Source organism: Procambarus clarkii, chromosome 27, assembly GCF_040958095.1.
Source record: "Procambarus clarkii isolate CNS0578487 chromosome 27, FALCON_Pclarkii_2.0, whole genome shotgun sequence".
Classification (NCBI taxonomy): domain Eukaryota; kingdom Metazoa; phylum Arthropoda; class Malacostraca; order Decapoda; family Cambaridae; genus Procambarus; species Procambarus clarkii.
In genome coordinates this window covers 25,384,160-25,409,743 of record NC_091176.1, presented here as the reverse complement: position 1 = coordinate 25,409,743, position 25,584 = coordinate 25,384,160, and the positions used below count along the sequence as shown (strand labels likewise).

The following is a 25,584-nucleotide window of genomic DNA, read 5'->3' as shown; positions in this document are numbered from 1 at the left end:
TCCTTCTTCATATCAAGAGGGGAATATATTTTAATTGAAATTGAAATAAGTTTATTGAGGAAAAATACACACAAAGGGATGAGGTAGCTATTCTCACCCCGTTATTATTTTAATTCGTTACAAAAAAACGGAAGTACAGGTCAGTAAGGATCCCAGTGGTGACACAGGTGACACAGGGGACACAGAGGTGCAGAAGGCGTGGCTCCAGTCAGTCAACCCTGGCGCTGGGGGGCAGGACAGTGGCAACCCAACACTGGTGCTGTCAATACCTTACATGCTGCGTTTGTAATTAACGGATTAACGCGTCTTGACAGGTGACATTACATAATATTACATCTCTGGTGCCGCGGTTATATTTCTTGACTTGTGTAAGAAAGTCATTAACAAAGGGGAAGGGAATCTTAATATAAAAATATGTGAACTCATATGTGAATTATGGATCGTGTCCGCTATAAAAGTAATAATTACATATACGTAAAGAATATGATGCAAGAATGCATGATTCCACCCACACGACACGCAATCATTTTGCTGCAATAGTTTCTGGTCTATTCTTGTCTTAGGTTCCTTGTTTTGTTTGTATGTGAGCTTGTTCTCACCTGTATGTTCTCACCTCTGTGTTCTTACTTCTACGTTTCCACCTGCATGTTCTCACCTGTATATTCTCACCTCTGTGTTTTCACATATATGTTCTCACCAGTATGTTCCCACCTCTCTGTTCTAGCCTGTATGTTCTCACCTGTATGTTCCCACCTCTCTGTTCTTACCTGAATATTCTCACCTGTATGTTCTCACTTGCATGTTCTCACCTGTATGTTCTAAGCTCTATGGTCACACCTGTATGTTCTCACCTGTGTTCTCAACTCTCAGTAGCAACATAGCAAAATAATATCCAACACGAGAAGGAACGACACTACTCTCTTCAACAAAGGTGTGTGAACAACGACACAGGATGCCGGCCAGCACACGTGATGAACACCTGGCCGGCCAGCACACGTGATGAACACCTGGCCGGCCAGCACACGTGATGAACACCTGGCCGGCCAGCACACGTGATGAACACCTGGCCGGCCAGCACACGTGATGAACACCTGGCCGACCGCTACAGGGATGTAAGAGGGTGGTGGTGTTCACCGTTAGTGAGAGTCACTGCTGATCCCTTGGTGCTCACTTTAACTTACAAAGTTCCACAGCCAGGAACACGTGATGATTGTGTGTGTGTGTGTTTACAACAATTATAAATTGATAAATCTATACCCAGGACGAATGGCTGCTTGTTCCTTGTTGTTCCGCGTGCCTGGGGGAAGGTTGTTGGCTTGTTAGGCTTGGTGTTGGGCTCGGTGTTGGACGTGGTGTTGGGCTTGGTGCTGGGCTTGGTGCTGGGCTCGGTGTTGAACTTGGTGTTGGACTTGGTGTTGGACTTGGTGTTAGACTTGGTGTTGGGCTTGGTGCTGGGCTTGGTGCTGGGCTCGGTGTTGAACTTGGTGTTGGACTTGGTGTTGGACTTGGTGTTAGACTTGGTGTTAGACTTGGTGCTGGGCTTGGTGCTGGGCTTGGTGCTGGGCTCGGTGTTGAACTTGGTGTTGGACTTGGTGTTGGACTTGGTGTTGGACTTGGTGTTGGGCTTGGTGCTGGGCTCGGTGCTAAGGCCAAGTGTAGCTTGGGGTTAGTATTACGGGTTAACGACTCTCGTATGTTCTTCCAAGAATTTTGTTTTTCTGTAAACTCACAGTGAGGTTATCTTGAGACCTTTTCAAGCTTTTGTCGTAAAATCTGTCTGAGATACAGTCATTCACGCAGCGAGATTCTTGTTCCGACTCTTTCAATTCCGCTCCCCCCCCCCCTCCCCCCCCCCCGGCCCACTAAAGATAAGATCATAGTTCCCATTGTTCGGGAAAAATATTAACTGAAAAAAATCGTTGATATGAATTTTGTTGTGCACCCAGCTGGCTACTGCAATCACAGACCTGCTCTGATCACTGTGGAGTGATGCGGTGGAGGTAGACTCCGTACACTCCGTGTGGAGTGGTGGAGGTAGACTCCGTACACTCCGTGTGGAGTGGTGGAGGTAGACTCCGTACACTCCGTGTGGAGTGGTGGAGGTAGACTCCGTACACTCCGTGTGGAGTGGTGGAGGTAGACTCCGTACACTCCGTGTGGAGTGGTGGAGGTAGACTCCGTACACTCCGTGTGGAGTGGTGGAGGTAGACTCTGTACACTCCGTGTGGAGTGGTTGAGGTAGACTCCGTACACTCCGTGTGGAGTGGTGGAGGTAGACTCCGTACACTCCGTGTGGAGTGGTGGAGGTAGACTCCGTACACTCCGTGTGGAGTGGTGGAGGTAGACTCCGTACACTCCGTGTGGAGTGGTGGAGGTAGACTCCGTACACTCCGTGTGGAGTGGTGGAGGTAGACTCCGTACACTCCGTGTGGAGTGGTGGAGGTAGACTCCGTACACTCCGTGTGGAGTGGTGGAGGCCGTGCCTACATACGTACTTATAAACATAAACATGTTTCGGAAAATAACTGTACATCAGCCGATTGAAAGTTTATCAGGCGGAGCCCAGAAGTTGAAACCCAACCTCTCTACGAGCACTTAGACGAGTTAGCTTTTAAATAAACAAATACAAATAACTTCCTTGTTGCACTTGCACAACACCTGTGTCCGAGCACAACACCTGTGTCCCAGCCCAACACCTGTGTCCGAGCCCAACACCTGTGTCCGAGCCCAACACCTGTGTCCGAGCCCAACACCTGTGTCCGAGCCCAACACCTGTGTCCGAGCCCAACACCTGTGTCCGAGCCCAACACCTGTGTCCGAGCCCAACACCTGTGTCCGAGCCCAACACCGAACTTTTCCCAACAAAAACTATCCAATTTCGAGGATAAATTTCTAGATAAAGTTGTTGATCTAGGAAACTATTAATGCTATTGAAATTAAAAAAAAAAAATACATATATGCAAATAGAGAAAGAAAAATGTTTACGTGCAAATTGGCAAAGAAAAATAGACCAATGCACAGCTGCTACATTAACTTGAAGATAGTAAACATACACGCGCAGTCATCCCTCAGAGACTTCCTGGCCAAAAGTGTTAAGTTTAACTTAACACTTAACACCGGTTAAGTTTAACTTAACCGGTGTTAAGTTTTCAAACAAAAACTAAATCTTAAGTAGCAATCTACAACTGTTTAATGAGTTTTTTTCCTACACCAAAATTATAACAATTGCCATACAGGTTTGTTCCTATGCAAATCGCATCCACCACAGTTCATGGTCACCGTGACCCAGCCTCTCACTTACACACACTTCACCGTATTCTCACGCAGGTCCTTCACGCCCCCCCCCCTCCCCCTTCATCAAAACAAAGGAATGTGCGGGTTCACGACGTGTAAGTCACACACTGTTATCTAAGTAACTATGTTAGACGTTATAACCGGTAACGTACTTCGTTCATGTCTCCCATAGTGGTGTTAACGCTCACTAAATCAACGTCAATAAATCAACGTCACTAAATCAACGTCAATAAATCAACGTCAATAAATCAACGTCACCAAAACAACGTCACCAAAACAACGTCACCAAAACAACGTCACCAAAACAACGTCACCAAATCAACGTCACCAAAACAACGTCACCAAAACAACGTCACCAAATCAACGTCACCAAATCAACGTCACCAAAACAACGTCACCAAATCAACGTCACGAGAACAACTTGCCTAACCTTACCTAGACCTAACTACATGAAGAACACACAATACATAATAATATTAATTTATATTTGTGAAAAAAAATATCTTTAATTTTTTTAATCCGTGGATAAGAATCATACTGTTACTTGGTTGTCTACTGTATAATTCCAATACTGACATAACAGTATCTTCGTAAGTCAGTATTTGACTTATAGCTTGGGTTCGAAGGTGGATTGAGTTCCTTTAGATTTGACAGATGTTTACATAAAAATTCTGTCTCCTGCAATAGATTATTGTGGCTTTTAAACAGTTTGATAACGATTGAGTGGTTTCGTATTTTTAATTGATTTTCGTAAATCTTTTGATCATTTATATATACAAACAAAATTCTTAGTCACTTGTGTCAGCACTGATGATGGAGAATTATCTTAAGAGTTCTGTAAGAAGACCACCATACCACAACCACAACCACCATCCCAACCCTAACAAGCACACCTACCCGAACACTAACTACCCCACCCCCCCAACCTAAACACCGCCCCAATCTCAACCATTACTCAGGCCCTAAGCCTAACTACTGCTCCAACCACAGCCCTAACCACCGCACCCCAACCAACCTCATTCCCATCTTAGCCAAAGCCCGACCTGCTGGCTTTCAAACGCCAGAAGACAGCAAATCCCATTTAAGGCGACGAACGGTGTCGCGCGCCGAGGAGACCTCCGCACCCGCCGGTGTCCTCCTCCCTTACCTTATTGCTTCTATGTTTCTGAACGTCATTGATGCTCGTATGTTTCTGAACGTCATTGATGCTCGTATGTTTCTGAACGTCATTGATGCTCGTATGTTTCTGAACGTCATTGATGCTCGTATGTTTCTGAACGTCATTGATGCTCGTATGTTTCTGAACGTCATTGATGCTCGTATGTTTCTGAACGTCATTGATGCTCGTATGTTTCTGAACGTCATTGATGCTCGTATGTTTCTGAACGTCATTGATGCTCGTATGTTTCTGAACGTCATTGATGCTCGTATGTTTCAGGCCATAATTAATATACGTTGCCTTTCTCAACTTTTGACATCCTCGTAGGAGAATATACATCTATTTTTGATCCTTGACTGCGCCAGTTTATTGTCGTTTCACACGACACCTGTTTCTAATAAAAGTTGACTTGGCATGACAAAGAGGAAACTCTCTCTCTCTCTCTCTCTCTCTCTCTCTCTCTCTCTCTCTCTCTCTCTCTCTCTCTCTCTCTCTCTCTCTCTCTCTCTCTCTCTCTCTCTCTCTCTATCTATCTATCTATTTATCTCACTCACTCGCTCGCTCACTCGCTCGCTCGTTCGCTCGCTCTTTATACCCGGGCTGCACGCTTACAGTTATCAGCCAAAGCACAGTCCGAATTCCATCAGGAACGCACCTCCGCGCGCGCCCCGGAAGGTAGAGAGAGGAATAGAGCGGAGAGCAGCGTCGAATACAATGTCATGAAAAAGGAGGATGGTTCGAGGGAGAGACAGTCATAGGGGTTGGGAAGAGTAGCATGAAAAGTGTACAGATTCCAGGCAGTCTTCGTAAACCTCCACCAAAGAAATGAAAGAGGAGTGTGATAAGAAAAGAGGGTTACGAGGATGGAGATTTGGTCGATCACTGCTTATGGAGGTCATCCAGAACCCTCCATGTCAGGTAGAAGAGGAGCAGAGAGAAGGATCGAGGCAGGAGAGGGTGCGAGTGCGCGAGTCAACATGAGTGGGCAATTCAGAAGAGATAACATAGAAGAGAGGATGAAAAATTCGAGAAGGTGGCCTCAGGTATTTGTTAGATCAGCGCCCCAGAGGGCATGCCCACAGTTGAAATCACCCAAAAGGAGCACAGATTCTGGTAATGAGTCCCACAGGCGGTTAAGATGAGTAAGAGAAAGCGGAATATATTGGGGAGATAAATGAAAGACTGTGTACCATTTACTCACAAAAATACGGACAGCAGAAGAATGAATGTTCGACTGAAAAAGTTGAGGAGAAAGGGAATAACATTTCGGTCCCAGAGAGCGGTAGAGTTGGGCGTCCCAGTAAAAGCCGGAGTTGAGGAGAAAAAGTAATAACCAGGGAAGTGACCAGGACGGGCGCCAAGCATCGCCTTCTGGAGACATACACAAAGTGGTCAAAACTGTGAGATCACAAGTTGGAGTTCATGGAATTTGGTATAAAAACCTTGTAGAAGAATAGACATAGTCAAGAACAGAGAGAACAGTAAATATAAAAAGAGAAAAACTAAGACAAAGAACAGTAATTAGGGAGGATCAACAGGAGGTTCAATGAAAACAGGATTGGGGGCATAGATAAATCCAGCAAAGACGGTATATATAGTCGAGAGGACGGTGGGAGTGGCCATGGTCCGGTGAGGGAAGAGGCACCGGGGAGGGGCGGTCGAGGGAATAGGCGCGAGGAAGGACAGAGACGGAAGCGAGCTCTGGATCAAGGACAGTACCGGGAGTTTCCATAGTAATGTCAGCTGACACTGACAGCTGAGAGGATGAGTTGAGAGGAGAGGCAGGGACAGAGTCGGAAGTGGGGAGTGGGCGATGGACTGAAACCTTCTTACCCGCTGGAGAGAAAGGAGAGAGGCGCCAGGTTTACGTTTCTGACTGCGAGACACAGGCGTGCCGGCAACAGTGTTCTGTGCTACAGCGCCACAGTCACAGGTGGCGAGGGAGAACGAGAGCGGACCACACGAGGACGTCCGGGATATCGGGATGGATATCGGCCTCGACGGACAGTAGTCGGGAGGGTCAAAGGACAGAGAACACTCTGGAGAAGAGAACAAAAATAGGAACTAAATGTGAAGGATGTGACAGTGGAAAGAGAAGACGGCGGAGGTGGACAAGTTACAATAAGACGAAGGACAGCAGAAGACTGGGAATGAAGGGAGGAGATACCTGAGGGTGCACCAGGAGGAATGTGGTGTTGTGTGGAGGAAGGAGAGTGTGGGGAGACGTCCACACTGCCGTCATCGAGAGCGGGAAACCAGCAACCGCTCGTTTGGATAGAGCTGGAAAAATTAAAGCAGTAACGTTGGTAGTTTAGGGGAAGAGAGCGTGGGAAGGGGGGGATAGGCATCCCACGTCTGTCACAAAGAAAGAGGATGGATAAAAGATGGGGGAGGGGTAATATGGAGGGGCGTCGCAGGGAGAGACAAATGCCGTTTTCCTTTTCGCTTTAGGAATAAAAACATGTTTACATCTCTTGTTCCCCCTCCCTCCTTCCCATTCACCCCCCACCCCCCACCCACCAACCAACCTCTCAGGACCGTTCCCAGGAGAAATTAAAGCGTCTTGCAAATTAACCCGACTGTGAATCTGCTTCCAGAAATTTAAAACAAATTCATAAGTTCGGACAACAACAGCTCAGTTGTTTGTAGTCCACCACACTCGTAGCTGGCCCGAGAGGCGGTCCACTGGTCCGTCACCACTCGTAGCTGGCCCGAGAGGCGGTCCAGTGGTCCGTCACCACTCGTAGCTGCCCCGAGAGGCGGTCCACTGGTCCGTCACCACTCGTAGCTGCCCCGAGAGGCGGTCCACTGGTCCGTCACCACTCGTAGCTGCCCCGAGAGGCGGTCCACTGGTCCGTCACCACTCGTAGCTGCCCCGAGAGGCGGTCCACTGGTCCGTCACCACTCGTAGCTGCCCCGAGAGGCGGTCCACTGGTCCGTCACCACTCGTAGCTGCCCCGAGAGGCGGTCCACTGGTCCGTCACCACTCGTAGCTGCCCCGAGAGGCGGTCCACTGGTCCGTCACCACTCGTAGCTGCCCCGAGAGGCGGTCCACTGGTCCGTCACCACTCGTAGCTGCCCCGAGAGGCGGTCCACTGGTCCGTCACCACTCGTAGCTGCCCCGAGAGGTGGTCCACTGGTCCGTCACCACTCGTAGCTGCCCCGAGAGGCGGTCCAGTGGTCCGCCACACTAATGGCCCGAGGCCAGGCTTGACTTGTGAGAGTTTGGTCCACCAGGCTGTTACTTGGAGCTATCCACCCGCAGGCCCACATATCCACCACAGCCTGGTTGGTCCGGCACTCTTTGGAGAAAATTATCTAGTTTTTTCTTGAAGATGTCCACGGTTGTTCCGGAAATATTTCATATACTTGCTGGGGGTATGTTGAACAACCGCGGACCTCTGATGTTTACGCAGTGTTCTCTGATTGTACCTTTGGCATCCCTGCTCTTCACTGGTTCTATTCTGCATTTTCTTCCATATCTTTCACTCTAGTACGTTGTTATTTTACTGTGTAAATTTGGGACCTGGTCTTCCAGTATCTTTCACGTGTAATTTGATATCTCTCCCGTCTCCATTCTAGTGAGTACATTTGGAGAGCTTTGAGACGATCCCAATAATTTAGGTGCTTTATTACATCAATGCATGTCGTATATGTTCTCTCTATTCCCTCTATTTCAGCAATCTCTCCTGCTCTGAAGAGGGAAGTGAGTACTGAGCAGTACTCAAGACGGGACAGTACAAGTGATTTGTATAGTACAACCATTGTGATGGGATCCCTGGATTTGAAAGTTCTCGTAATCCATCCGATCATTTTTCTGGCTGACACAATATTTGCTTGGTTATGCTCCCTAAACGTTAGGTCGTCGGACATCATTATTCCCAAATCGTTTACATGTTGCTTTCCTACTATGGGCAGATTTGATTGTTTTGTACCCTGTATAATGTTTAAGGTCCTCATTTTTACCGTACCTGAGTACCTGGAATTTATCACTATTAAACATCATGCTATTTTCTGTTGCCCAGTCAAAAACTTTATTAATATCTGCTTGAAGTATTTCAATGTCTTCAGCAGAGGTAATTTTCATGCTGATTTTTGTGTCATCTGCAAAGGATGATACGAAGCTGTGACTTGTATTTTTGTCTATATCTGATATGAGAATAAGGAAAGGCAGTGGTTCAAGGACTGTACCCTGAGGTACAGAGCTTTTAACTGTGCTTGGACTGGATTTTATATGGTTGACTGTTACTCTTTGTGTTCTGTTCGACAGAAAACTGAGTATCCACCGTTCTACTTTACCGGTTATTTCCATTGACCTCATTTTGTGTGAAATCACTCCATAGTCACATTTCTCGAATGCCTTTGCGAAGTCCGTGTATACCACTTCTGCATTCTGTTTTCCTTCTAATGACTCAGTGACTTTGTCGTAGTGCTCAAGTAGCTGTGAGAGGCACGCTCTTCCCGCTCGAAATCCATGTTGGCCAGGGTTGTGAAGATCATTGGTCTTCGTGAAACTGATGACCTGACTCCTAATCACTCTCTCAAATACTTTTATTATGTGGGACGTTAGTGCAACTGGTTTATAATTCTTTGTCAATGCTTTGTTCCCTCCCATGTGCAGAGCGGCAATGTCTGCTGCTTTAAGTGCATCTGATATCTTCCCCGTGCCCAAGCTCGTCCTCCACACTATAATGAATGCCTGTGCCACTGACACCTTGCATTTAATTATAAATATTGAATTCAATGAATCTGGACCCGGAGCTGAGTGCATGGGCATGTTTTCAAATTCTCTTTCAAAATCTGCCACGCTCATGTTGATATCAATTATATTTACAGAGGTTTGGATATCACGCATAAAGAAGTTGTCTGGATCTTCCACTTTCATGTTGTTTATTGGAGCAAACATATCCTCATACTGCTTTTTTTAGGATTTCACTAATTTCTTTGTCATCCTCCGTGTATGAACTCTCACTCGTACGAATAGGTCCAATACTGGCAGTGGTTTTTGCTTTTGATTTCGCATATGTGGAGATATATGTTGGGTTTTTGTTTATTTCCTGAGTTGCTTTCTGTTCTAGCTACCTTTCTTCAATCTGATATGAGTGTTTCAATTTCTGCTCGATTTCTTCAATCTCTCTGTTTAAATTATTTCTTCTTTGTAGGGAAAGTCGTGTTTGCTTAAGCATTTCCGTTATTTTTGGTCCTTCTTTTATAGTGTCGTCTGCGTTCTCTTTCTACGTTGGACCTCTTTCTGGCTTTCCTCAAAGTAAGATGTTTCAGACAGATTTGATATGCTTCCGAAGTCAGTTTTTCTATTCCTGCTGTAGGACTTGTATTACTCAGAACAGTTTCACATGGAATGTTTGTAAGTTCCCTGTTTATTGTCTCTCTGTCTCCCAGTCTATCATTTTATTATTAAAATTAAATTTACTGAATTATCCCTCTCGCTTGATTATTGTTTTAGGTCTATTCTGAGTAGTGATGGTAGTTTGCACTTCAAAAAGCTTGTGATCTGAGTGTGTGGTATCTGATATCGTAATGTTCCTGATCATGTCTTCATTGTTTGTTAAGACCAGATCTAGAATATTTTCATTTCTCGTTGGCTCTGAGATCAGCTGGTTGAGTGAAAATTAATCACAGAATCTAAGTAGTTCTCTACTCTGTGGTTGGTTATGTCCCGATAGATTTCCTGAAATAATATTATTGTTTGCTATTCTCCATCTTAGATTGGCAAGTTTAAGTCACCTCGGAAGATAATATCAGGTATCGGGTTCGCCAAATTATGAAGGCTATTCTCTATTTTTTTATCTATTCTGCGAATTCCTCAGCTATTGCATCTGGCGGTTTGTATATTAGAATAATAACTAAGTTTATTTTCTCTATTTTTACTCCCAGTACCTCTACCATCTCATTTGTAGAGGTACTGGGAGTAAAAATAGAGAAAATAAACTTAGTTATTATTCTAATATACCAACCGCCAAAAATATACAAATCAGCTGCCCCAAGCGGCGGTCCAGTGGTCCACCATCACTCATAGCTGCCCCGAGCGGCGGTCCAGTGGTCCACCATCACTCGTAGTTGCCTCGAGAAGCGGTCTAGTGGTCCGCCACCACTCATAGCTGCCCCGAGAGGCGGTCCAGTGGTCCGCCACCACTCATAGCTGCCCCGAGAGGCGGTCCAGTGGTCCACCATCACTCATAGCTGCCCCGAGCGGCGGTCCAGTGGTCCGTCACCACTCGTAGGTGCTCCGAGAGGCGGTCCAGTCTACTTGGAAGGTCGTGGTGGAGTACTACTGTGTGTACTCACCTAATTGTGCTTGCGGGGGTTGAGCTTTGGCTCTTTGGTCGTGTGCGTGTGTGTGCGTGTGTGTGCGTGTGTGTGCGTGTGTGTAGGGTCGAGTGTAAATAGAATTGGGACCAGAGAGACGCGGGGGCGGAATCTAGTTTTCCTGTCTCGAGTGTAATCCTTTGTCTGTGTCTCTCTCTGTTTTCCTCGTCCTATTATATTGTGTTGTAGCATCTTCTTATAACTAGCCACTTCTCTATTTCTGAATGTCCTCCTCTGTGTTACTTCCGTCCTGTGTACTCACCTAGTTGTGCTTGCTGGGGTTGTGCTTCAGCTCAGGGGGAGAGTAGTGTGGAGGGGGGAGAGTAGTGTGGAGGGGGGAGAGTAGTGTGGAGGGGGAGAGTAGTGTGGAGAGGGGAGAGTAGTGTGGAGAGGGAGAGTAGTGTGGAGGGGGGAGAGTAGTGTGGAGGGGGAGAGTAGTGTGGAGGGGGAGAGTAGTGTGGAGGAGAGGGGGGGGGAAGATGAACAGTGAGTATGGAAATAGTCGACAAAGGAAATCTGTTTTGTTTGTTCTTCGTGTTTTTGTTTGCTCTTGACTTGTTAATTACACTTACTTGCTTGTCTTAGAGACATGTAAGGGGGTACAGTCCCACCCACCCACACACCCACACACACACACACACACACACACACACACACACACACACACACACACACACACACACACACACACACACACACATACACACACACATACACACACACACACACACACACACACACACACACACACACACACATACACACACATACATCCCGTAGCAGCTGTCTAACTTCTAGGTACCTATTTACTGCAAGGTGAACAGGATCATCACGGTGAAAGAAACTCTGTCCATTTGTTTCTGCTTCCTCTGGAGATCGAACCTAAACCCTTAGGACTACGACCCCAGTCCGCTGTCCACTTAGCCGTGAGACCCACCCTCACGGGGTAGAGGCAAAAAGTGTGTTTGTCTGTGTGTGTTTTCTGTCCAACTCTCTTCTCCACCACTGACCAGCCTCCATCTCCACCAATACCCGCCCCACACCCCCCACCCTCTCCACCAATACCCGCCCCACACCCCCCACCCTCTGCACCAATAGGAGCCCTGTAAAGCTTCACTCCTCTAAACATGTATTCCAATTACTGGGATTAATAGATCTAACGCACTTTTTTTTATCTCAAACTTAAAAAAACTGTGATCTTTTTTTTCAGGGAATAAATTCCTCTTAAGACAGTGTCTTGTGTGTTTAAATGGCCCGTCACGTCTCTGTCAAGGGCAGTTAATTAATTACTCTCCTCAGCTACAGTCACTGCTACAAGCAAGCAGTGCTGCAATAATATTCCTCAGTATTATTATTATTATTATTATTATTATTATTATTATTATTACTTATATTTATATTATTATGGATATTTTTATAGATATTTTTCCGCCCTATTTGTGATTTTTTTCTGTGTGTGTTTGCTGAAATTGTGCTTGTTCTGTCCAGTTGTATACAGCACTGGTTTGATTGTGTACTTTTATTGAATACTATTGTGTTATTGGCCATTCATTAGCATACTTGTTGAGTGTTGAGGTGTCGGTGTGTAGTGCCCGCTGGTCTCTATCCACGTGTCTCTTGGACGACAGAGTTTCCTCAATATTGTCTTCTAATGCAATAATTGACGGATTGTTCTGATATAAACCAGTGGGTACTGTGCCCCTGACACCAGCACCAGTGGGTACTGTGCCCCTTGACACCAGCACCAGTGGGTACTGTGCCCCCTGACACCAGCACCAGTGGGTACTGTGCCCTTGACACCAGCACCAGTGGGTACTGTGCCCCCTGACACCAGCACCAGTGGGTACTGTGCCCTTGACACCAACACCAGTGGGTACTGTGCCCTTGACACCAGCACCAGTGGGTACTGTGCCCTTGACACCAACACCAGTGGGTACTGTGCCCTTGACACCAGCACCAGTGGGTACTGTGCCCTTGACACCAACACCAGTGGGTACTGTGCCCCTCACACCAGCACCAGTGGGTACTGTGCCCCTCACACCAGCACCAGTGGGTACTGTGCCCCTCACACCAGCACCAGTAGGTACTGTGCCCCTCACACCAGCACCAGTGGGTACTGTGCCCCCTGACACCAGCACCAGTGGGTACTGTGCCCCTGACACCAGCACCAGTGGGTACTGTGCCCCTGACACCAGCACCAGTGGGTACTGTGCCCCTCACACCAGCACCAGTGGGTACTGTGCCCCCTGACACCAGCACCAGTGGGTACTGTGCCCCTCACACCAGCACCAGTGGGTACTGTGCCCCTCACACCAGCACCAGTGGGTACTGTGCCCCCTGACACCAGCACCAGTGGGTACTGTGTGCTGGCGAGGTGCGGGCCGCGTCCATGCTGCAGAAGGTGAGCCTGTGTGTACATGCATGTGTGTAGTGACATTAGAGTCATCATTACCGACCAGGTCGGCGCTCACCAGCGTCCCGGGGTAAGGTGCGTGTCAGGCCAGTATTAGGGACGGGGGGAGACGGTGGTCGTGGCGACGGGGAAGTCACCTCCCGCGTTGTTTACCATCTTAAATCTTCTGAACAAAGGACACAATTACGCTAATTATCCACATGTATAATTAAGTCGCTAACTGCGATTAATAATGTTTTATGCGATATATGCCAGTTGTTTCCCTACCAGTGACTACACACCAGTCATTACTGGCGAGTGAGGTCTAGTTTTGTTATGGCCCGCCCTACTAGCCTTGTGTACATGTTGCCTTATAATTTAACTTTATTGTCGGTTGACTTATCCGTCAAAGCTTGCTTCCAAGTTGTGGATAGAGGTGGCTTCCACGACTTGCTCTTTCAGGGCATTCCTCTTGTTGACCGGGCGTCGTGCAGGGTGCGAGTATTTCCTCGTCTCTCTTCCAGTTATTTGCGTTTCCAGCTGCCAATTATGTTCGCTTGTTCTACTTTTTCTCAATTTAAAAAAGGCTGCCCATGTCCATCTTGTCTTTTACCCCCCTCAGTATCTTGTATGTAGTGATTATATCCACTATATTTCTTTTTTATTCAGAGGTTGTGAGATTTACTTCCCTTAACTGGTGGGAGGACGGTTCAGAAATTATGTATTAATACATGTAAACTACTTTCTTTCATTGGTTTGTACCTAGCATTTAGTACTGTATTTTGTGGTGACGAGGAGAGTTCATAGTCCCTGGTCACCAACACCACCTGGTCACCAACACCACCTGGTCACCCCCCCCCCTCCCCACCTCTCTCAACCATAACCCCCCCCCCCCCCCCCCCCGCGGCGTCTGGGACACCTACGCCATCTATTGCATAAATGGGGGTCACTGCAAATGGCCAGCTCTCTGTACACGCCTCACGCCTCAACAACTTGGTGACGTCTGGACAATTCCTCAAAACTCGTTAGCAAATTGGAAACACCCAAATGAATTCCCCTTCACGCTACGTCATCGTTAATTTGCAAGGCTGTGTCTGGGTGCTGCCGTCCACCAATAGGAGAGCGCCACGTGTTGATGACGTTGCAGGGGTTGAGGAGGGTCCAGGGACCCTCGGGCCCCGTGCATGATGCAACTTGTAACTTGGAATACTTATGAGCACGCAACAGTCTTTTTTTTCGTGGGGAATTTTTTTATATTTTATTATGAGTTGCGTTGTTCACTTCTTTAACTGGATGGAGAATTGCACGATGTTTGTATGCGTGCGTGCGTGCGTGCGTGTATGCGTGCGTGCGTGTATGCGTAAGGAGTGTATTCGCTGTATTGTGCCAACAAGATCGGATTTCAGGTAATGGGTCCCGCCTTTGCAGTCATTTGTATGTGTGTGTTGTTTTGTGTGATGTTGTGACAGCGTGTGTACTCACCTAACTGAGCTTACGGGGGTTGAGTTTCGGCTCTTTGGTTCTGCCTCTTAACTGCCAATCAAGTAGGAAAGTTTAAATGAAAAATACAGTACAATAATTACATAAGAGAGTCAGAGTAAGAGTACGGGACGTAGACATGTCATCATAACCATCACAACCTTTACTCTTAACAACTTACAATAACAACTACATTACAACAGTGGCTGCACTAAACAGGTCAACAACGACCTAAATCACACTTACAATCAAGGCATGAAATGAGTGACATTTAGCAAACAATTTGGAAGGTGATATATAGCATAAACAAAGTGAGGTTTAACATCTGAGCGGCAAGACATATATCGGCAAAATTTATATGACAAAATTAGGGTGATTAGATAATAAGAAGTTGAACTAATGTAAACTAATCATACCATGACGTTATAAATTTGTTCACACCCTCAGTGTTCTACGTCAAGAGATTAGTAGAGTTATCCTGGCACATAATTACTCATATTACATCATTCTGCTTCAACTGTACTCAAAGTGTCTACCAGTAATCCATCTCTCTTTGACAGTGGTTTCTTCTTTATCCCAAATATCCAGCTCGAGGGGGTCTTTGAGCCGACGAGTTGCGTTATACTGTCCTGTAGACCTGCTCCACCCTTTTATATATATATATATATATATATATATTTATATATATATATATATATATATATATATATATATATATATATATATATATATATATAATTAGTATGTATCCGTCAATCCCGTGGGGTTATGGAGTTGTGGAGTTGTGTGTTATGGTGTCTAGTTGTTGTAGTGTAGTTGGATGCAGCGCCTGCTGTGGCTGTGAAGGCCAACCCGAGAATGACAGTCCCGCCTGCAGCGAGCGCAGATAAACGCCGAAGCGGATGCGTCTGACAGTGGTCGAGACCTCTGAAGTCTATTACCCTCCGCCTGCCTCTTCAGGTCATCCTCGAATAGCTGGAGTCCCTTCTGCACTTTGCATCTCCAGGCAGATCTGTCTGCAGCTGCTGCCTCCCAAGTGTTGATGTCGATGTTCATCTGCTTGAGGTCCCGTTTGCAGGCGTCTTTGAAACGCAGCTGAGGTCTTCCGGTGGTTCTCTTTCCTGATGCCAGTTCTCCATACAAGAGGTCCTTCGGTATGCGGCCAGGTCCCTTGGTATGTTTATGGTGCTTTGAGCAACACTTTTACCGCACCAAAAGCAGGACTGATCCAATGCACATTTCCAAGTAATGAGATGTTATGTTGTTCTTAATCATACATACTTTACCATACTTTAATACATTATCATACGGAATGTGAACTGAGAAGCAGGAAGTGACCAACTAGCAAGCTGGAGAAGGCCTTGAGAGGAGCCCCAGCAGAGAGTGACTAACTCAGTGCATCTGAGAAGTCTTGCCAGGTGTGTCTTGCCTTATCTGTCACACACCTGCCATCACTACATTAAACAATATGTGAAGGACCTAGGCTAGCGCGTCTCCCTCTTGGGGTTGAGCCCTTTGGAGTCTGGGTGTTGAGAGTGTGATGGATTGTAAACACTGTTTACCGGCTCTGAGGAAGCGTATAAACCGATTGGAATCCTTTAATGGGGGGTTTCATCTCACCTCCGTCCCTGGGATTCGGGACCTCCTGTCCCTATGTTTGTTATTTTATTCTTTGGTCAGGATGTTTACCTGTTTGGTCAATATATTACTTATTATAATCTTTACGTGGAATTTTACACACACACACACACACACACACACACACACACACACACACACACACACACTCACACACACACACACACACACACACACACACACACACACACACACACACACACACACACACACACACACACACACACACATAGGGGCCTCGTAGCCTGGTGGATAGCGCCCAGGACTCGTAATTCTGTGGCGTGGGTTCGATTCCCGCACGAGGCAGAAACAAATGGGCAAAGTTTCTTTCACCCTGAATGCCCCTGTTACCTAGCAGTAAACAGGTACCTGGGAGTTAGTCAGCTGTCACGGGCTGCATCCTGGGGTGTGTGTGTGGTGTGTGGGAAAAAAAAAAAAAGTAGTTAGTAAACAGTTGATTGACAGTTGAGAGGCGGGCCGAGAGAGCAAAGCTCAACCCCCGCAAACACAACTAGGTGAAAATCAACTAGGTGAAAACATCCTTTGCAACTATCTGGGGACTTTGTAATGAGGATTTTTGTTTACAAAATTAAAAACACATTAAAAATTATCTTTCTCCCACCAGTCTCTCCCCCCCCCCTCCACATCTCCCCTTCATCTTACATCTTCACTACATACCATCCTCTTCACCATCTTCACAACTATCTTCATCACTGTAACCCGAATGAATTCGTATCATCATATTCGAGTAAATCATGACAATACACGGGTAAACGGCGGGAGTAACAAAACTCTATGGAGAACACATCCGTGTTTTCATTTCAGACTTCAAGACAATCCCACGGAGAGTTGTGTTACAAGCTGATAGTTCTTAAAGTATTAAAGTATTTCTTAATGTATTTTAGGCCGAGACTGACCGGCTTTTATCCGTTCCATTCCCCTCAGACCATTACCCATGAAGGGTTAAGTTAGGCTAGCCCTAGACATCGTGCCTCCACCCTTGGACAGACAAACAGCCATTCTCTCTGATATATATATATATATATATATATATATATATATATATATATATATATATATATATATATATATATATATATATATATATATATATATATATATATATATATATACATATATATATATGCAATGTATAGTCTGTCTCTCCGACCACCCCACCATTCCCCCCCCCCTGTCCCATCCCAAATCCTTATCCTGACCCCTTCCCAGTGTTATGTAGTCGTAATGGCTTGGCGCTTTCCCCCTGATAATTCCCTCACTCTCCCTCAACATGCCCCTCACCCTACCCCCTCTCACACCTCATGCCCCTCTTCACCTTCTCTCCTATTCTCCCCCATCTGTCACCTCTCCTGCCCTCTTTTACCCTCTCCACCTGTCTCCTTCCTCTTTCATTCCCTCTTTTTTAACATCCCCTCTTCTAACAACCTAATCCCTCCACACCCCGTTCCCCTTCCTTCTCTTCCTATTTCTGTTTGTCTCTGTTTCTGTCTTCCTCTGTCTGTCTGTCTCTGTGTGTTGTTGTCTGTCTCTGTTTTCTTCCTCAGTCTTCATGTCCCTCTCTCTTTACCCTGGTCGATCCAGTCTGCAGCCCTATCTTTGTCTGTCTGTCTCTGCTTTTCTGTCTGGCAATGTTTCTGTCTCTGTTTTTCATTCTGTGTGCCTGTCTATCTCTGTCTGTCTCTCTTTTTCACTGTCTGTCTCTTATAAAATAATAAAAGAGTTTTCCATTGGCGTGAGGGAGGTCCACCGGTGGTAGGAGCTTTACAGTGCTACATATATAAACAAATATAATAGTCTCCCTTTGGCTTCGAGAAAAGTGCATAATTTGTCATATTGCTATATTGAACACAACACTTTGTTGACCTTTTAATTTGTTAAATATTTAGCCAGGGTAGCTGGTGGGGTCAGTACCACAATGAGTCGTACTGGTCAGTGTGTGTCTGTGGCATGCTCTTCCTTATTGAATTATGACAACCACGACCAGCCTATTTCCGCCCCGTACCCCAGACCGTTCCCCCTGCAAATTTGGGTGAGGCTAACCCCAAGTGTCTGGCTTCCAACCTCGGACAGATAGAGAGATAGACAGATGAGCTCTATTAAAGATATAGATAAATATAAACCAATATTAAATAATGATCATTTTTAGAGCATTGAAGATGCGATTGTACCGCGCCGCGCAGTTATTCTTTGCTTCTCAGCTGTACCATACCACACCACACAGCTGTACCACATCATACAGCTGTACCACACCACACAGCTGTACCACACCACACAGCTGTACCACACCACACAGCTGTACCACACCACACAGCTGTACCACACCACACAGCTGTACCACACCACACAGCTGTACCACATCATACAGCTGTACCACACCACACAGCTGTACCATACCACACAGCTGTACCACACCACACAGCTGTACCACACCACACAGCTGTACCACACCACACAGCTGTACCACACTACACAGCTGTACCACACCACACAGCTGTACCACATCATACAGCTGTACCACACCACACGGCTGTACCACACCACACAGCTGTACCACACCACACAGCTGTACCACGCCACACAGCTGTACCACACCACACAGCTGTACCACACCACACAGCTGTACCACACCACACAGCTGTACCACATCATACAGCTGTACCACACCACACAGCTGTACCATACCACACAGCTGTACCACACCACACAGCTGTACCACACCACACAGCTGTACCACACCACACAGCTGTACCACACTACACAGCTGTACCACACCACACAGCTGTACCACATCATACAGCTGTACCACACCACACAGCTGTACCACACCACACAGCTGTACCACGCCACACAGCTGTACCACACCACACAGCTGTACCACACCACACAGCTGTACCACACCACACAGCTGTACGACACCACACAGCTGTACCACACCACACAGCTGTACCACGCCACACAGCTGTACCACACCACACAGCTGTACCACATCATACAGCTGTACCACACCACACACCTGTACCACGCCATACAGCTGTACGACACCACACAGCTGTACCACGCCACACAGCTGTACCACGCCACACAGCTGTACCACACCACACAGCTGTACCACATCATACAGCTGTACCACACCACACAGCTGTACCATACAGCTGTACCACACCACACAGCTGTACCACATCATACAGCTGTACCACACCACACAGCTGTACCATACAGCTGTACCACACCACACAGCTGTACCACACCACACAGCTGTACCACGCCACACAGCTGTACCACACCACACAGCTGTACCACACCACACAGCTGTACCACGCCACACAGCTGTACCACGCCATACAGCTGTACCACACCACACAGCTGTACCACTCCACACAGCTGTACCATGCCACACAGCTGTACCACACCACGCACCCTTACTCTGGCGGTGGTGACACAATACGCACAATATGCAAAAACACATTTATGAATAAAACCGGCGGATTTCAGCCTCCGTATCACCTTTTGTAGCATTAAATCGCGTACAATTAATTCAAGTTGAGTATAAATCATTCCCGAATCCTTGCGCTTGTCGTCCGACCCTATTGTGACACACGGTCACCTCACATAATATATATGGTCACCTCACATATTCTCAGTATATATGTGTTCAGCAGGACAGCCGTTCGTAATGAAACAAGCTGACACGAGGCATGAATGGGGCCCGTTGTTGTGCGTGCGAGTGATGGCGTGAACTCCAATGGAAGGCAATACGAGGTAATGAGAATACCCAAGTGCGGGACGCAAATGAAATCATCTTGGGAGGATTTCGTTGAACGTAATACCACGATACATTATAGGGATTCTGGAGGTTTAAATTAGCATGATAAACGCCCGGAACACCACAGGTGGCAGGTCTGAGGACTGGCAGGATGTAGGAGGAAGGGAATGGGGAATTGGTTGGGAATTAGAATCTATATTATAAGAGAGAATGACTATGTCCGAAGCTGGAAGCCAGATGCTTAGGGCTATCCATATGCAGCTTTGCAGGGGGTGAATGGTTCGGGTACGGAACGGACATAGGCTGGTCATGGTAGGCCCGAGTCAAATCTTTCAAGGAATATTAGCATTTATAGAATCCCCCCATGCGTCTTTCGTGTGGTCAAGTGTGAAATATTTGGTATGATTTCCCTAGAGTTGTTAATTGTCGTAATAATATATTTTCGGAGAGACCCATATACTGAACCGAATTCTGACTCTTTGCACCTATTTTCATTTTCAAATTACGATCTTTTATACTGAAATTATGCTAATTACTGAAAACAGCGATGGGTCATATTTTGCCCAAACTCCCCTGCAGTTTTCAAAATATCTCATATGTCGGAAATTTGACTCCTGAGCGTGATTTTTGAGCCGAATTCTGACTCTTTGCACCTATTTTCATTTTCAAATTACGATCTTTTATACTGAAATTATGCTAATTACTGAAAACAGCGATGGGTCATATTTTGCCCAAACTCCCCTGCAGTTTTCAAAATATCTCATATGTCGGAAATTTGACTCCTGAGCGTGATTTTTGAGCCGAATTCTGACTCTTTGCACCTATTTTCATTTTCAAATTACGATCTTTTATACTGAAATTATGCTCATTACTGAAAACAGCGATGGGTCATATTTTGCCCAAACCCCCCTGCAGTTTTCAAAATATCTGAAATGTCAGAAATTTGACTCTTGAGCGTGATTTTTGAGCCGAATTCTAACTCTCTGCACCTATTATCATTTTCAAATTACGACCTTTTATACCGAAAATATGCTAATTACTGAAAACGGCGATGGGTCATATTTTGCCCAAACCCCCCTGCAGTTTTCAAAATATATGAAATTTCGGAAATTTGACTCTTGACCGTGAATTTTGAGCAGAATTCTGACTCTCTACACCTATTTTCATTTTAAATTACGACCTTTTATACAGAAAATGTGCTAATTACTGAAAACGGCGATGGGTCATATTTTGCACAAACCCCCCTGCAGTTTTCAAAATATCTGAAATGTCGGAAATTTGACTCCTGAGCGTGATTTATCGGCTGAATTTTAACTCTCTGCACCTATTTACATTTTCAAATTACGATCTTTTATACCGAAAATATGCTAATTACTGAAAACGGCCATGGGTCATATTTTGCCCAAACCCCAATGCAGTTTTCAAAATATCTAAAATGCCGTAAATTTGACTCCTGGGTGTGATTTTTCAGCCGAATTCTGACTCTCTGCACCTATTTTCATATTCAAATTAAGAACCTTTATACAGAAATATGCTGTTTAAATTGTTTAAATCTCTTAACATGCGAAATATTAACTCCCTCCACACATTCTCTTGTGTCAACTACATTTACAAAACCCTGTTCTTAAATGCAAACCATGCTCTGAAACTCTCCCTGGACAGATGTAATAGGACCCATTATCACTACACCAGAAATAAATATATCTTTGATATCCCCAGAGTCAAACTTAATCTGTGTAAACACTTTATGGAAATAAAGGGACCTAGTCTATGGAATTCACTCCCTAGCGAATTGTTGTGTTGATTTAGGGGCGACGACGATCATGGGATCCCTAGCGAATTGAAAAGCTGTCAAACTTTTGCCTCATTCAAAAACAAAAACAAAAAGTACCTAATTTCATCTTCATAGTTTCCTACACTGAGCTTTAAATTTGCTCTGTATCTAGTGTTACCCAATCTCCCAATCTTTATGTACTTAATCAAAACAACTTAATCATTATGTTCATTGCTGTCTTCTTTTATGTGCTAGCCATATGCTGTATTGTGCCTACTAATTTTTGTTAAACTACCATTCAAGTTGTCATTGCAATCAATCTGAGCTAGGATCCCTGGCTGCGCCGCCAGAGGGTGCAGACGTCAGGCTTAAGCTGTCAGTCGTCGTCTTCAGTTGCTGAGTGGTGGTTTGCTGTGGGAGGTGTGGAGCACCCGCTCGTCGGGGTTCCGCCTGGCGGTATGGAAGTGGCTAGTGGTAGCCGTATTCGACAGATAGATACTGTACGGCTGAATTTTTCTGCTGCTGTGGACTGGCCCATTGTGGAGATTGCTCTCCTGGACGTGCTCCGTGTCGACGTCTCTGATCTTCTGGGACTCGAGAAGTTATCGTCTACCTGTGTTGCGGTGTCGTTTGCCACGTCACATGTTTACCAGGAGTTTGTGGCTTGCTGGGATGGCCGCTCGCTTCCTCTTCCGGCTTCGGCTGTGTCTGTGGAGATCTCGGATCCCTGGGGGCCTTTGTCGTTTGTGAGTGTTTACGGCGTGGCGGTGACCTTCCCTGAGGTGGAACTCATGTTGTTGTTTATGCGGTTTGGTGCGGTGGTGAAGCACCGGTTCAGCATTTTGAGTGCGGGCTGGCTGAAAGAGGTTCAGCATTTTGAGTGCGGGCCGGCTGAAGGGGGTCCGGCTGGGTGCACGCACGCTCGCCATGCAGATCACGAGCCCTATTCCATCCAGGGTTTCGTTTCGTGAGCTCTTTATGCGGATCTTTTATCAAGGTCAGACCCGCACGTGTTTCCGGTGTGGTGCTGAGGGCCACGTAGCGGCCGGTTGCGACGCTCCTCGTGCTGAGGCCCCTTCGGTCTTCCTGGAGGCTGACTTTCCCCGCTTGTCTGTGCGTGGGGATTCCCCGGCGGATCCTCGCTCTGTGCAGGTGACTGGTGTGGTTCCTGCGGCGGTTCCGGCTGTCGCTCCATCTGGACTTGATCTGTCTGCCCCACCGGTGAACTCGGGGGACCTAGGGGCACCTGCTTCGGACCTTCGCCGTTCGGTGGGTGCGGAGGTGCATCCGCATTCGGTTGCTTCCGTGGTGGCCTTGGATGATGCTGTAGGGGTGGTGCCTGCATCTCCTGCAGACGAACGTGTGCTTCCCGAGGCTGTCGGGCCGGTGGTATGTGTGACTCCGCCCATGCCCTCTGCCTCATTGCCTCTGGTAGTTTCCTCGTCGACGCGTGCCTCTTCTCTGTCGGTCTCCTTGGATGGTAGTGGCTTTTTGCCCCGCATCGTTGAGGCTGCCGTTCTGCGTGGTCGTGCTGCCCCGGCTTTGGGGCCGCCTGCCGATGTTTCTTCTGGGGCACCGCTTGTAGGGGGTGAAAGTTCCGACGATCAACGGCCTATTTTTAAGCGCCGTCGTTCGGCTCGGGATACGTCACCTCGCCGGACTTGGGCAGAGGAGTATGATGCCATGGATGATGCTGTGGGCGACGATGTGCTGCCTCCTGTGGTGCCTTCTGTGTTGGACACTGTGCCCCCTGCTGGTAGCTCTTCTCAGTGGGCGGTTGCCCCTGGTGACCGCGACCTCGTCGTGGTGTTGTCGAAGGATGTGCGACGGGGGGGGGGGGACTGCTTCTGTTCCGGTTGGCGGAGGCCTTGAGGCGCCTGCGGTGCCACCCTCCGCGGGGCTCGGTGCTATACCCGGCGTAGAACGAAGTGCGCGCCCTCGTGTGGGGCCCGATGGGCGGCCTCCGCCCGGTGTTCTGGTATCTTCTGCTTCCTCGGCGGTGATGCCCCTGCCTTCCGTGTCGGGTCGGTGGCTCCCGCCGGATGTGGTGATCCCCGAATATATGGAGCACCCGCGAGTTTGTGAAGGCCGTGCCCCTACGGAACTGGAGTATTTGGTATGGGAGGCTTATAAGCGGAGGTATCCGCTGTTTACGTACCCTGAGAAATATCCTCCTGTTTGACTTTTGTGTGTTCTGTGTGATTGGCTGTGTGGGTCTGTGCTTGCAGCTTTGTGTGTCTTGTGTATAGCTGATTGTGCTATTATGCTGCTGTATTGGTGTTTCGTGTGGTGGTCGTTTATTTTCTGTCCTTACGGCTTTTTGGTCGTTTGCATGTTTTTGTGAGTTTTGTTTTTCTGTCTTTTCAGTTCCCTGTGTGGTTCTGTTTTGTTATTATTGCCTTGTGTTTCTTGCCTTAGGTGTGTCCTTGAACATCTGAACATCTTTATTATTTGTACATATTTTATGATATTTATGTTTTTGGACTTCTTGTTCATTTGTTGTAACTTTTGTGCATTTTTTCTTGTACATTTTTATTATTATAATTGTCAGTTATTTGTTGTGTATTGTATGCGTATTATGCCCCATGCTGCTTGTGGGTTTCTTGGCTTCTCCTGTGTGCTTTCCTGTGGCCACTTGTTTGGATTTTATGTCTGTTATTTCTGGTATTTGCTTTATTTCATGTATTGGCATGATTGTTTGTATTTCTTTGTTCTTTTGTACTTGTTCCCTGTTTTTGTACTTTTTTTTTTACATATCAATAAAAAAAAATCAATCTGAGCTACCTATGTGCTTTAATATACCTACAAATTTCTCTCATCTTCCATTTTTTTTTCTTGCTATGTACCTGTTATCATTTTTATAAATTTTCCTAGTATTTACCTACTTAAAATTTTCTTAGATTAAGGACCTGCCCGAAAAGCTGCGCGTACTAGTGGCTTTACAAGAATGTAATTACTATGTTATGTATCCTCACAATCCCAATGTACCTTCTTGTATATATATATAAATAAATAAATAAATAACTTGTTCCGGCAGTGTTCGGACGTCATTAGTTGCGAGTCGTGTGTAAACCGTTTTCGTTCATAAACAGGGGGTTTGGCGGGTGCAAAGAATGAACTTTGGATCTTTGTTTAGAGACAGCCCGTCCTCCAAACAAAGGCCCAAAAGTGATTCCATGCACCCAGCCCGTCCTCCAAACAAAGATCCAAAAGTGATTCCATGCACCCGCCAAACCCCCTGTTTATGAATTAAAAGCGGTTTACACACTACTCACAACTGCTGACGTTCGAACATATCCGGAACAAGTGCTTCACTGACGAATTTTGTTCGAATCACAACGCTATAAATGCTTCACCCACGTACTACAAATACAAATAATCGCCAACAGAACCTAAACACCTAACCTATGCCTATATATGCGCAATATGCTAATATATTGATATTAATTTATATTTGAGAAATTTCCTGTTTTGAATGAACTGCATGTTAAAATTGATGAATGCGTCTGTGGGGTCGACCGCTGGATGTGATGGACTTGAGTCGAGGACGGGTTGCACCCTGCAGAGTTCCAGTCGCTGACCCGCCGTCTCGTCCTGCGGCGCGATTCAACCGTCTACAACTTTTAAGAAATACTTTTTCACATTTGTCCTGCATTGGTTTTGTTGTTTTGAGTTCATGCCCTCTGGATCTCCCTGTGGCAGGAACAGTATTTTCCTTTTCCATCTTTATATGTTCT

At 46.4% G+C, this 25,584-nt stretch overlaps 1 protein-coding gene across 1 annotated transcript in view; it reads right to left on the bottom strand.

Annotated features, from left to right (window-relative positions):
- LOC138369207 (uncharacterized) overlaps positions 1-2,511 on the bottom strand; it is a 42,675-nt gene extending 40,164 nt beyond the window's left edge. Inside the window, exons 1-2 of the mRNA XM_069332148.1 lie at positions 1,968-2,511; positions 1,258-1,659 (exon numbers count right to left, since the gene is read on the bottom strand). Of these exons, the coding sequence (XP_069188249.1) occupies positions 1,258-1,659; positions 1,968-2,511 (946 nt within the window). The remainder of the gene's footprint in view (positions 1-1,257; positions 1,660-1,967) is intronic.
- Positions 2,512-25,584: the final 23,073 nt, after the last annotated feature.